Source organism: Betta splendens, chromosome 1, assembly GCF_900634795.4.
Source record: "Betta splendens chromosome 1, fBetSpl5.4, whole genome shotgun sequence".
NCBI lineage: Eukaryota > Metazoa > Chordata > Actinopteri > Anabantiformes > Osphronemidae > Betta > Betta splendens.
The window spans coordinates 12282074-12293953 of NC_040881.3; the positions used below are offsets into that span (position 1 = coordinate 12282074).

Genomic DNA, 11880 nt, shown 5'->3' on the forward strand with positions numbered 1-11880 from the left:
GCTGCGCTATATTACTATGAGCCAAAGTTTGACGAAACCATCTGGAATAAACCTAGTCGAGCAGAGTTCACTCATTACTGTATCTTGGGTTTGATTTTGCTAATGAGTACTTAGATACAGGGAAATGCAGGCGGATTGGAAGCATAATGAAATGTAATCTACACGTGGTTATTTATAGCTGGTGTGTCTGGACCACATCTATCTCTGCTGTGGTTGACCACAGTGCTGCAACGGCAAATAGGGGAAGCAGTCTGCCACTTCCAGCGTGTGTGTGTTCTGTGTCTGTCCCTATATTTCCCTCCTCTCACCCAGCCAGTTTTAATGCGTTTCTACAGTACGTCCACTGTTTGAAGAGACTGTCGTGTACAGATTAGGCCTAAGTTGTGTAGAATGGGGAGTGTGGGGCTGTGTTGAGGTCAGCTGCACGGAGGCTGGAGAGCGTTGTCTTTGGTCAGTTTCCAACTGCCGCTGGAATTCTTTTCAAAGAATTCAAGTTGCTGTTGAAGGGCTTCTCTGTGTCTGTTAGGACTCACTCATCAGCTGCAGCGCCTGCGATGGGAAGTACATGATGGTGTGTGTGTGTGTGTGTGTGTGTGTGTGTGTGTGTGTGTGTGTGTGTGTGTGTGTGTGTGTGTGTGTGTGTGTGTGTGTGTGTGTGTGTGTGTGTGTGTGTGTGTGTGTGTGTGTGATTAAGGATCGATACACGGTCATCCATGCAGACGGCTGTTGGACGACACCTCCCAGCACACGCTGAGGATTTTCAGCCTCACTGAACCTGCCTGCTCTTTCAGTGAGATTTATCATCAGTGCCAATTCATGGAAACGTCCTGATTTCACGATTCAGTGAAAGATAGCTTTTTCTAATAATTTTTAACCTGCAGAAATGAATTAATGCCAAACGGACACTGCGGACACACACTTGTATAAATATGACTCCTGGGAGACATTTATCCCAGAAAGGTTTCTTTTACATGATTTAGATTTTCAGGTTTTCTGTTGTATATATTCCTCTCCTGTGTAATAGAGGACTCCAAGTACAGCTGAAGTACAGCAGGTTAATAAAGACTCACTTCACATCATTAAGGCTCCAACTTCCCAACCTCCCTGTTGTGATGCACACACTTGGACTTGAGCTTTTAGGCTTCGGTTAGTATCACAGAGCAACATGTGGTTTTGGTGATGACAGCTTTCACAGGGTCTGCAGGCGGATTTTAATTGGGTTTACTGTGAGAGCAGAGATCTGTGCTGCCGCTGTTCCCTCTGACTCCGAATCTGACTCCGTCTTCCCTCCATCGCTTCTCTCCCCAGTCGCGTAACCTAATAACGGCTAACTAGATGCTGATGAAGTTTTCACAGTAACCCGCTCCTCCAGCTACTTGGATTATGTTTCCTGGAAGGAGAGTCTTGCATGATTTCTACATGTGTCCATGTTTTAAGTGTGTGACTGGGGCTCTGGGGCCCCCTGTGCTCTCCTCTCCCCTTGTCTGAGACGATGGTGCTTTCAATAATCACGTACAGACTGTGTTTGACATAGCGTCCTTCCATCCGCTCGCATGCACTAATGGAACCCAGTCACGGTCGCTTTCTGTACTAAGTTGATTTCATACCTGTCACATAAACAGGAAACCTGGTTCCCATAATCAGAGTTGGGGAAACTCAACTTCTCCTGGGGAAGCGCATGCTCAGGGCCAGGTTCTCACAACTGACTCATAAATAGGAGATTGATTTATAAATAATATAACTAAAGCTGAGTAGCATCTCGTGATCACATGCACGTGCAAATCCACCCACAGTCTCATCCACAGACTGAGACCCGTCTCCTTTCTGCTCCAGGTGAAGGTCAACATCATCGGGGACGTGATCGAACAGGGCTCCACCAACCTGAGGATCGACGCCTCTGGTTTCAGCCCCCACGCCGCCATCTACTCCATGCGTCCGGACATCCGCTGTGTCGTGCATGTGCACACGCCTGCCACGGCCGCTGTAAGTCCACTCCGCCTCAGGCAGCGTTCACACGTCATCCGGCCTGTCTCTCGGGTCCCGAATCACACCTGGACCGGACTGGATCTGTTACCACGTGCTGTTTGTTCTGCACCGTGATGTAACGCTAACGCTTCTTCTTCAGGTGTCTTCGATGAAGTGTGGAATCCTGCCCATTTCCCAGGAGGCACTGCTTCTGGGCGATGTTGCCTACTACAGCTACCAGGGCAGCCTGGATGACCAAGGGGAGCGCAGAGAGCTGCAGAAGGCCCTGGGTCCTACAACAAAGGTGAGAGGAGGGGACCAATCATTACTACATTAAGCACCTGTCTAGAGTATAAATGCATTTAATCACATACTGTTTTTGATCTGGAGGCATAAAATTAAAATTAAGAAATCAGAACTCCTTATTTTTATAACAACCCAGGAGTGGATTTTACACAGCGGCCCTGCACTAGAGGAAGAGAAATGAACCTGTTATCAGGGTGTGGTGGTTTTAAAATAGTAACTGGCAACAAGACATTCAGACCTGAACATCCTGTAGAAACGTCTGCCGGGCTTCGGCCTTGGGATTGTCTTGGACTTGGCTTTTGAAATAAGCAGCAATCAACTGATTTAAGCTTCCACTCCAGCGGCCTTTCACCAGGTTCTGCTGTCTTTAACGGTGCATGCTTGTTAATGTGGGACGTGTGAGGCCGTCCGAGTGTTAATGAGCAGACTCTGCGCCGCAGGTGTTGGTGCTGAGGAATCACGGCGTGGTCGCTCTGGGGGAGACCATCGAAGAGGCCTTTCACTACATCTACAACGCCCACTATGCCTGCGAAATCCAGGTACGGACGAGTCCTGATTCACAGCGTGTCCGTGTGAGCAGACCGTAAAACGCCTCGAGGCCGATTGTGAAACTGGGTTAAATACACAAAAGATGTTTGGATTTGATGTGACCTTTGACCCTGTCGGCCATTCCCCATTGTTCAAATGCTAGGTTGATCAAATTAGATATAAGATTTTTTATAAATGAGGTAGAAATGATGTTTCTTAGTAGAATCCTTGCGTGTCTTCGTGTTGTCTTGTAAATATTGTGGCTTTTAGCGATGATGTTGTTTCCGTTGCTGTAACAGGCCCACAAAATCTTCTTATTGACTCTCTGCTGTCAAGCAAAAGAAAACATTAATCCTCCCTGCAAAGCCCAGCTTATATTTTAAAAAATAAATCCCACAATCATGTTTGTTGAATGCAGCGCCGTACATCCCCGCGTGACGTGATGGGTTTAGGCCGAGGGCTTGGCTCCAGTTTCTACTTCAGGTTTAGGGGTAGAAGGCGACGCTGACGGCCTCCATCTGTGGAACCTGGTGTCTTTGCTCTGCGGCTTTAGGTGAACGCCATCTCGTGCGCCGGCGGCGTGGACAACCTGATAGTGCTGGACCAGGAGAAGTACAAGTCGCGGGTCCACGACGTGGCCACGGCCGGCGACGTGAACATGTGCGGCCAGTACAAGTGGAAAATCGGAGAGCTGGAGTTCGAGTCTCTGATGAGGATGCTGGACAATCTGGTGAGTGGATGTGCACAATGCGACGATAGGCGTGTTCCTGATGACAAAAGACCTATTCAATTCTAAATACCAGTAAAAGTCAAATGGAGTTTTGGGTGTGGGGAAAAATGAGCTACTGTATAGTTACACACAAGCTTCCGGCGACTGAGACACAGAAACGTGCAGGAAATGATCGTGCCAGCTCAGCTCACTGTTTCTTGAGTGACTGCGATGAATAGCAGAAAAGCATAAAAGACCGGAACTTCACTGTCAACCCTGAAAACAATCAACCCATGCAAAAAGGACAGCGACACACAGAGAGGAGGAGGGGGGGGGAAGATGAGGATAAAGAGCTGAAGGGAGAACTGGTCAGACAGGAAGCGGCTGTGACTCTGTCCTCAGGAAGTAAAAACGCTCTTCACCGTACGGCTCAGAGTCAAAATCAAGCGGTGTAATTATGAAGTGATGAACACGAGCTCATAAACTGCCCTCCCGGTGCCACTGTGAACAAAGCGGGTCTTCTCTGCCGCAGGGCTACCGGACGGGCCACGCCTACAGGCACCCCGTCGTCCGGGACAAGCCGCGGCACAAGAGCGACGTGGAGATCCCCGCCACCGTCACGGCGTTCATGTTCGAGGAGGACGCCGACGGCGCCGCCACGCGCCTGCCCTTCAAGTTCCTGCAGCAGCGGCAGCAGCGGGAGAAGACGCGCTGGCTCAACTCGCCCAACAGCTACACCAAGGTCAGCGTGGAGGGCGGCGCCGAGCGCTACAGCAGCCGCACCACCACGGTGAGTGAATCAAGTCCACGCTGTCGGTGTCTGCAAACGGGTTCCCTCCTAATGTCATAGCGGATGCATGTAAACGTGAACCTGGATCTAAATGGGGATGAAACACTTTTGGTGCTAGGGCGCCATCTAGTGGTTGGAGGAGGTTTTGCAGTTCTCGGTGTGAAATGATTTCTTCGTTGACCTTATAAACCACAGAGCTCAGGATGAGGAGCACAAGGGTGCAAATGTTTTGATCTGCTTCACATATTTGACTTTTCTTCCCTCTGCAGTGGATGAAGGCGGAGGAGACAGGAACTCCCATTCGGATCGAGGACCCCAATCAGTTTGTCCCTCTGAACACAGACCCCACAGAGGTGCTGCAGAGGAGGAACAAAGTGAGTTTGGCTTCACTGTCAGCACAAATCTTTAGGTGTAAAGCACCAAGTACTGATTTGTTAGTTCTCAGCTCTGTTTAATAAACATTTGTTAGATATTGATGAGCCGCGTCGTAATGTCTGGAGCGATGGGTGGATGAGCACCCATCAGACACATCTGTCCAAAGTATAACATCCCAGTCCCCAGCGTTTGTTAGCGCTTGTTTCGATTGCTTGTTCCTGAGGTCACAGCCGTGTGTTTGGATCTGCCACAGATCAGGGAGCAGAACCGGTTTGACGTGATGACGTCGGGGCCACGCTCTCAGCACCTCGCAGGCATCCCTGTTGACGAACCGCGGCGGGTGAGAATACGCTGAGTCAGCACAGAGACGATATGGAAGTGTGCCCCTGCTCATTGAGAAAATGGAATAAAATGCTTTGTTTTGATTTCACCGAGACTCCACATCACGCGCACACTTGCTTAAGCATGTGACTGCTTAACCAGCGTCCCTTATCGCAGTCGCTCGAAGATGCTTTCACTTTCGCTGATTCGGCATCGGCCCAGTCAGCGTTAGAGAAGAGCTGTAGCAGAAAAAAGTCACAAAACTCAGCTCAGCACGCACTGGCCAGCAGAGACGCTGGCTGTATCAGCCCACGTCATATATTCAGTATTCTCAGTAGTTCCCAGGTTAGAGGAGCCAGGAACCTGCAGCCGATGACCACTAGGTGGAGCCGTCCCAACACGTTTTGCCTCTAGAGTGATGGTTTTAACAAATCTTATTAAAAAGAAACAAGTATGAGAAATAAGTAAAGCGATTTTTTGATGTTTTGTCCTAAAGGTGCAGATAAAAGTGATGGTAAATAAGTGTTTTCCTATTGTTACTGTTTGCAGTTTTAATTTTGTTTTCATTTTGCTTTGATGTGTTGACACACACTGCATGTGTTTTCATGAATTATGGATTATGGACAATGGATCTTTTAAGTGGTATTTCTACATCGGACACATTTTCGTTCCCACGTGTGCGTCTCCATATTCCTCCAGACTCAGCAGAAGCTTTTTAAAGCTTGTGTTACCCCTGCATGTGTGTGCAGACACGATGGGGCTCACTTTGTGTGTAATTAGTGTCTACGTCGCGTGTTTGCTGTGATTGTGCTCTCGGCCTGCTTTAAAGATGTCAGGGCTTGCAGACAAATTAGATGAGAAATCCAGTGCTGAGTCGGTGATTAGAAGAGCCCTGTGTGATGTGGTTCACGCTTGTTTTATCGTTATGTGAGCAGCTTTAGTTGTGCTGTAATGAACGTATAACTCAGACTCGGTGTGTGTGTGTGTGTGTGTGTGTGTGTGTGTGTGTGTGTGTGTGTGTGTGTGTGTGTGTGTGTGTGTGTGTGTGTGTGTGTGTGTGTGTGTGTGTGTGTGTGTGTGTGTGCGTGCGTGTGTGTGTCTGAGGAAAAAGCAGACGTATTTGTGTGTGTGCATGCAGTTGAGCACCGGCGTCCAAATGTGTGTGTGTTGGTTTCTCACCTTTCAGTTGGTATGTGCATGTGCTTCCTGATCGTGTGTGTGCGTTTGCTCTCCTGTGCTCACCCCTCTCCTTGTGGCCTTCCCAGCCATACGTGCCCACAGAGGAGGAGCAGATGGCTCCGCTGCCTCCCAACCCCTTCAACGAGCTGTCGGAGAAGGAGCTGGAGGAGTATCGCAAAAATGTGGAGCGGCGGCAACTGGGCCTCAGTGGTACGACACACAGAAACACAACCATACACAGCAGTCCAGGGTGTGTGGACCCGAAACGGTCCCAGTCACACAGAGAGACATATGGAACGCACACGCACGCATGCACGCACACACACACACACACACACACACACACACACACACACACACACACACACACACACACACACACTCCTGTATTCCAAGTCAGCCTAAAAGAAAATGATGATCAGTCCTAAAATACACATCTATTACTGCACCTCTCAGCAACTTTGTTGGTGTAAACTATCCACATACTGTAACTTGTGTCCCGTAGGACACTCCAGTACTGTAACACACAGCTCTATACCTTGTCCCCATGGATTCACTGATGCCTTTCTTATTAACACACACACACACACACACACACACACACACACACACACACACACACACACACACACACACACACACACACACTCTGTCCCGCTGCCTTTCAGTGATGCTGGGGAAAAATCGGTTCTGACCAGACAACAGAGGAGGTTGCCCCTCATTAGTACACCAGCGTTAACATGGTCTCATGTACATATGGAACACGGAGCGAGTGTGGCTGTGCTTGTGAGGCCAGTGTGACTAAGAAGGCAGACTGGACAGACAGCAGGTCTTCACGCCCGCCACATGGGCCGGGCCCGTTCCTATGACACCGTTGCCCCCGTAGCCCCATGAATCCCCGGTGACCAATCGGGAGGCAGGCTGCGGCCCGTCTGGAGCGTCTGCACGCGCACCGAGCTGCAGCGTGGCCCGCGCTCACTGGCGACCGCTCCGCTCCGCGTCCGCGCTCATGCGCGCGTTGTGCACGGAGCCAATGCGACCGGAGGCCGCGGCGGCGATGGTGCGGCGTTAACGCGGAGCATCGGCACCATCGGGGCTCGTGCAGCATCACCTGCACTCCAGACTTTGAGCATGTGACCTGTGTGCTGCGTCTCACTCGGCACGTGAGCACCCTAACACTGGAGGAAACGCGTTCCGGAGCGACGGCAGCGGCAGACGGGTGTTCGTCCGTGATGTCTAAATGCAGCTGTGCATGCTCTGATGCTAACGTGTGTGTTACCACTAATCTCTGCATCTGCCCTCCCCCACTTCCTCCCCCTCCTGCTGACCCCCCCCCCCCCCCCCCCCCCCCCCTCCTCCCTGCAGATGGCGAGCACGAGCTAACCTCTGACGACGGCTCCACTCTCTCTCAGTCTCTGTCTCTCACACAGTCCCCGCAAAGCACTCCAGCAAAAGAAGGTACCACTGACACGAAGGGAGCTTCTTTGCCCGTCTGTGTGTCTTTTTGATCAGATGTGTGTGTGTGTGTGTGTGTGTGTGTGTGTGATGATTTGTGCTATAGCCACTAATATTTGAGCCAAAACCCGTCTAAAAAGCTTTCAGATCAGCCTGTATGAAGACTTAAGCTGCGATTTCAACCTTTTATGTGGTCGTTACAACAAGAACCTAGAAGATGACCTCTTCCATGTTTATTATTATATCCCATCCATCACCATCCTGTTAAGGCCTGTAGTGGTGTTGAAATCAATCCCAGCTGACACTGGACCAGAAGTGCAGCACATCCTGTCCACATCTCTGAGCACAGGCATCAGTCCTGCATAACGATACGCCGAGTGTCGTAAATACTGACACGGTGGCGGGAGGTCCCGTCCGCAGAAACGTGGGCCAACCACACACGAGCGCCAGTTCACCCGAACCGGTCCGGTGGCCCAGGAGACCCGCCCGCTGACAGCGCGCTGCGCAGAGCTCCTTAAAGGAGGACGTGCTCTCTGGGCTACCAGGTCACTGGGGTTTTACACGGCGGCGTTATGAAATATGTAGAGCACGGGGACTGTGTGTCTGTGAGCCGGGCTTCAGTGCAATTAATACAGTACGTCGGCCCGTGCAGGCTCACATCAGCAGCGTTCAGTGAAATACTCGCACAGGACGGAACCAGAAACATCAAAACATCTGCACGCTGTGTATTGTAATACGCAAAACTGGTCTTAATGATCATATATATTAATAACACAATGCCCTCCGCCCCCCCCTCAGAGAACCACACCGGCCTGATGAACGGCAAGGGCGCCCACGAGGACGAGGAGCTCTCCAGGCGCGTCAGCCAGCTGACCACCAGCGCCGAGAGCGTGGAGATCAGCGTGCGCGCCGGCGAGAAGATCGAGGAGGCGCTGTCGCCCGAGAGCTCGCCCTCCAAGTCCCCCAACACCAAGAAGAAGAAGAAGTTCCGCACGCCGTCCTTCCTGAAGAAGAACAAAAAGAAAGAGAAGACGGAGGCCTGAGCGCGGAGCCGCGGGCCGGGAAGGAGAGCGAGGCGCAGCCGCCTCCTTTTCCGTTTAACGTCTGTGTTTTTACTTCGTCTCTGTTTTCAGTGTCCTTTTTTTTTTGTTTGTTTTTAATTTTATTTTAACTTTTTTTAACAAATCGATTCGTGTGAAACGACAGAAGGGAGGATCTTAATGTAGGAAATCCCATCAATTAGTTGGCAACAAAATCAGCAAAAATGTGTCCTTCTGCCAGCGAGCGGAGTGTTGGGGAGCTTCTGACGGCGGTTGTGTGAGTGCAGCGGGTCTCTGGCCACAGGCGCGTGGTGGCACCTGCACTGGGCCCCGTCGGACGACGGAACCGCTGAAAGCAGAACCCAAAACCCCTCTCGCGTTAGTTCATCTCAGAGCCACTGACCCACCATGAATATTTATGTAGCATTTTTCATAGCTTCTCCTCTTCATTTCAGTGTTTGTTGATTTGCCAAAACGTAAATAGAAGAATGAAAAAAAAATCTCACTTCAGTAAAGCATCTCTCTTCGTCTACTTCATCTCATGATTTTTTTTCAATGGAGCACAAATTTGGTATTGGTCGATTCCGTTTTGTACTCATTTGTAATCATTTGTAAGCTTTTACAGAGAATACAGATGTCACGCATGTTTTCTCCTTTGGCAAGAACAGAATTTCTACGGCTGACTGTGTTCTGTAGTGATGCCTGATTTGTCAAATTATATTCTAATCTTCAGAGTACACAAATTTACTATATTACAAATATATGAAAACTGGATATGTTGGCTATAGATTTTTAACAATATATTTTTTATTTTACTATGCTGCACTTTTCTTGTGGTAATTAACAGATTTGAGTTGCAGGTGGTTTCACCAGTGAAGGAGATTGTGAAGTATTTGGTAAATGTTGTGCAAGTAGCAAGCGAAGCGCGGAGGCAGGTCAGGATCCAGAAAGTGAGCAGGATGGAGGACGGAAGGAAAAGGTGACGATGAAATCGCTTTCATAGGTGTCACACGCGGGAGAAGAGCCCAATTTTCTGAATGTGAATGAAAACACACACACGGAACGCTAACAGAAGTGTATTCGGTCGAGCTGTCTGACGCGAGAGTCGAGGGTTGTGAAGCGGTGACAGCTTTGTGTGTGTGCGTGTGTGGGTGTGTGTGTGTGTTTTAAAGCCATATTGTAGGTTTTGCTCTATTTTTTTAATAACGAGACAAGGGTTGCTCTTCTCGCCTGCCCGCTCGGGCGTCCAGGACCCTGTCGAGACCTCTCTGGAATCACCCCAGTGACTGCAGCGACACCCCTCTGGCTCCCGGTTGCTTGTTCACAGCGGCTACACTTCCTCGCTTTGGTTTGCTATTTGCATTCTCATAAAACTGGAAAATCATTAGAACTGTTAAGTTGTTTTTTTTTTCTTTCTTCTGTTTTTGAGCTCGGCCGTCGTTTCAGTTTCTCGCATCATCTCTCCAGCAAACGCAGTCGTGTCGTAAACGTGGAGTGACCCATAGTTGAACTCTGCAGAGCCAAAGTGCAATGGGCTGCCACGTATCCCCCTCCCACAGTTGAACCACACGCACCAGTATCCCAGCGAGCAATGTGAACTATTGGATTTGAAGGGAGGGGGGGTCGCGGGACGCGTCTTTAGCTGTGTTAAACGACGGCGTCGGCTCCGGACGACGACAAAGGTCACACTAGTGTGAGATGGAGAAGGGAGGTGTGAGTTTGGAAATGGAAGTGAATACGTGTGTGTGTGTGTGTGTGTGTGTGTGTGTGTGTGTGTGTGTGTGTGTGTGTGTGTGTGTGTGTGTGTGGTAGAGACTGAACAGGCGGTGAGGACAACTTGACACTAACGCACCATGTTTTTATCACTCAGACTGTACTTTCTTTCATGCCATCCCTTCTCTTGGAAGGCTTCTTTTTCTCATGCTTCGTTTGTATTGCAGTACACTTAATTATTTTAGTTTGCTTCTTTTATTTTTTTTTTTATTAAAACCATTTTTTGAGCAGCTTTTGCTCCCAGATGAACTGAATGTGCATTGCATCCTTTTTTATTTTCTCCTCCCCTGTTTGCACCTTGCTTAACTAATGCCTCTCTGTCCACCATTTTTCTGTTAAAAAAAAAAAAAAGAATGAGTTGTGCTTTGGCGTGCCAGAATGAGCCAAGCTACTTTGTGACCTGTGAAAATCCTATATAAATGGTTATCTAATGGAGTTGCTTTTAGATGTATTGCTAATCCGTGTAAATTCACAAATAAAAGTGTATTTTAAGAAACGGGAGCTCATCCTTCATTGTTTGTGCATCACAGCCTTGTTTCGTCCCCTCCAGTTATTTTTTTCCATACACGCTCATTCCGCATCGCACCATTATCGTGAATCAAGCCCTGAGTCCCAGCGTGTAGTGTGGGCGACGCATTCACAGGCTGACGGGCCTCGTGCTGCATTTTTCATGATGCTTTCACTGTACTGTGCTTGACCCGGTACTTCTGTGTGCCTTTTTCTTAATTTATTCATGATGGCAAAAATGAGAAGAATGATGGCGAATATATTGTTTGTGTGAATAGTTCAATCAGGAAGTCGCAGCGTATGCATTAAAATTTGATACACAAAATCAATGTCAAGTTGCAGAGTGAGCACACAGACACTTTCTGAAAAATACATTATGCAAATTGTACAAATGGCCATGAAAAAGTTATTCTCTGCAAAGTGGCTGAAGCCTTATGTGCCAGTGCTGCATATGCATCATAACGTGCAGACGTTTACCCTGAATGAATATGTATAAATACTGTTCGTTTCTATTGCAGCACCTTCACCAGATTTTACACACATTCCCCAAAGACGGCTCCAAAAGAGGAGCCGTTGCCTTTATGAGGTCTTTGCCTGTTTTACTCTCTTTACATTAGCGCGATATTAACCAAATCAACTGGACTGCGAGCCGCCACAGGTCTGTGGTTGGAAACAGTCACCGTCCGTCACACGCGGTGTCTGTGCGGCACAGGGAGCCTGGATTGTTCCGGATCCGGCCACCGGGAGACTCTGTCCATACGAGCAGCCGCTGTGCCTTGACTGAATGTACAGTACATCCTCACATGACAAACTGAGTATGCAAATCCAACACGGCCACAGTGTTTGCCAACGTCAATGTGAAGTGTCTGTCATTTGACTAAAGATTTACATTTTGACAAACATCTAGTTTTGGCTCTTATTTCACTACGTGT

At 48.9% G+C, this 11880-nt stretch overlaps 1 protein-coding gene across 9 annotated transcripts in view; it reads left to right on the top strand.

Annotated features, from left to right (window-relative positions):
* add3a (adducin 3 (gamma) a) overlaps positions 1-10937 on the top strand; it is a 54215-nt gene extending 43278 nt beyond the window's left edge. For 6 of the 9 annotated variants that reach the window (XM_029147473.3, XM_041073706.2, XM_029147494.3 and 3 more), the window contains 11 exons: positions 1834-1983; positions 2126-2269; positions 2712-2810; positions 3353-3529; positions 4041-4298; positions 4568-4672; positions 4927-5013; positions 5491-5508; positions 6260-6383; positions 7539-7631; positions 8427-10937. In XM_029147473.3, the coding sequence (XP_029003306.1) occupies positions 1834-1983; positions 2126-2269; positions 2712-2810; positions 3353-3529; positions 4041-4298; positions 4568-4672; positions 4927-5013; positions 5491-5508; positions 6260-6383; positions 7539-7631; positions 8427-8671 (1500 nt within the window). In that variant the 3' untranslated portion in view covers positions 8672-10937. The remainder of the gene's footprint in view (positions 1-1833; positions 1984-2125; positions 2270-2711; positions 2811-3352; positions 3530-4040; positions 4299-4567; positions 4673-4926; positions 5014-5490; positions 5509-6259; positions 6384-7538; positions 7632-8426) is intronic. The other 3 variants (XM_029147502.3, XM_029147446.3, XM_029147511.3) reach the window with 3 other exon arrangements.
* The last annotated feature ends 943 nt before the right edge of the window (positions 10938-11880 follow it).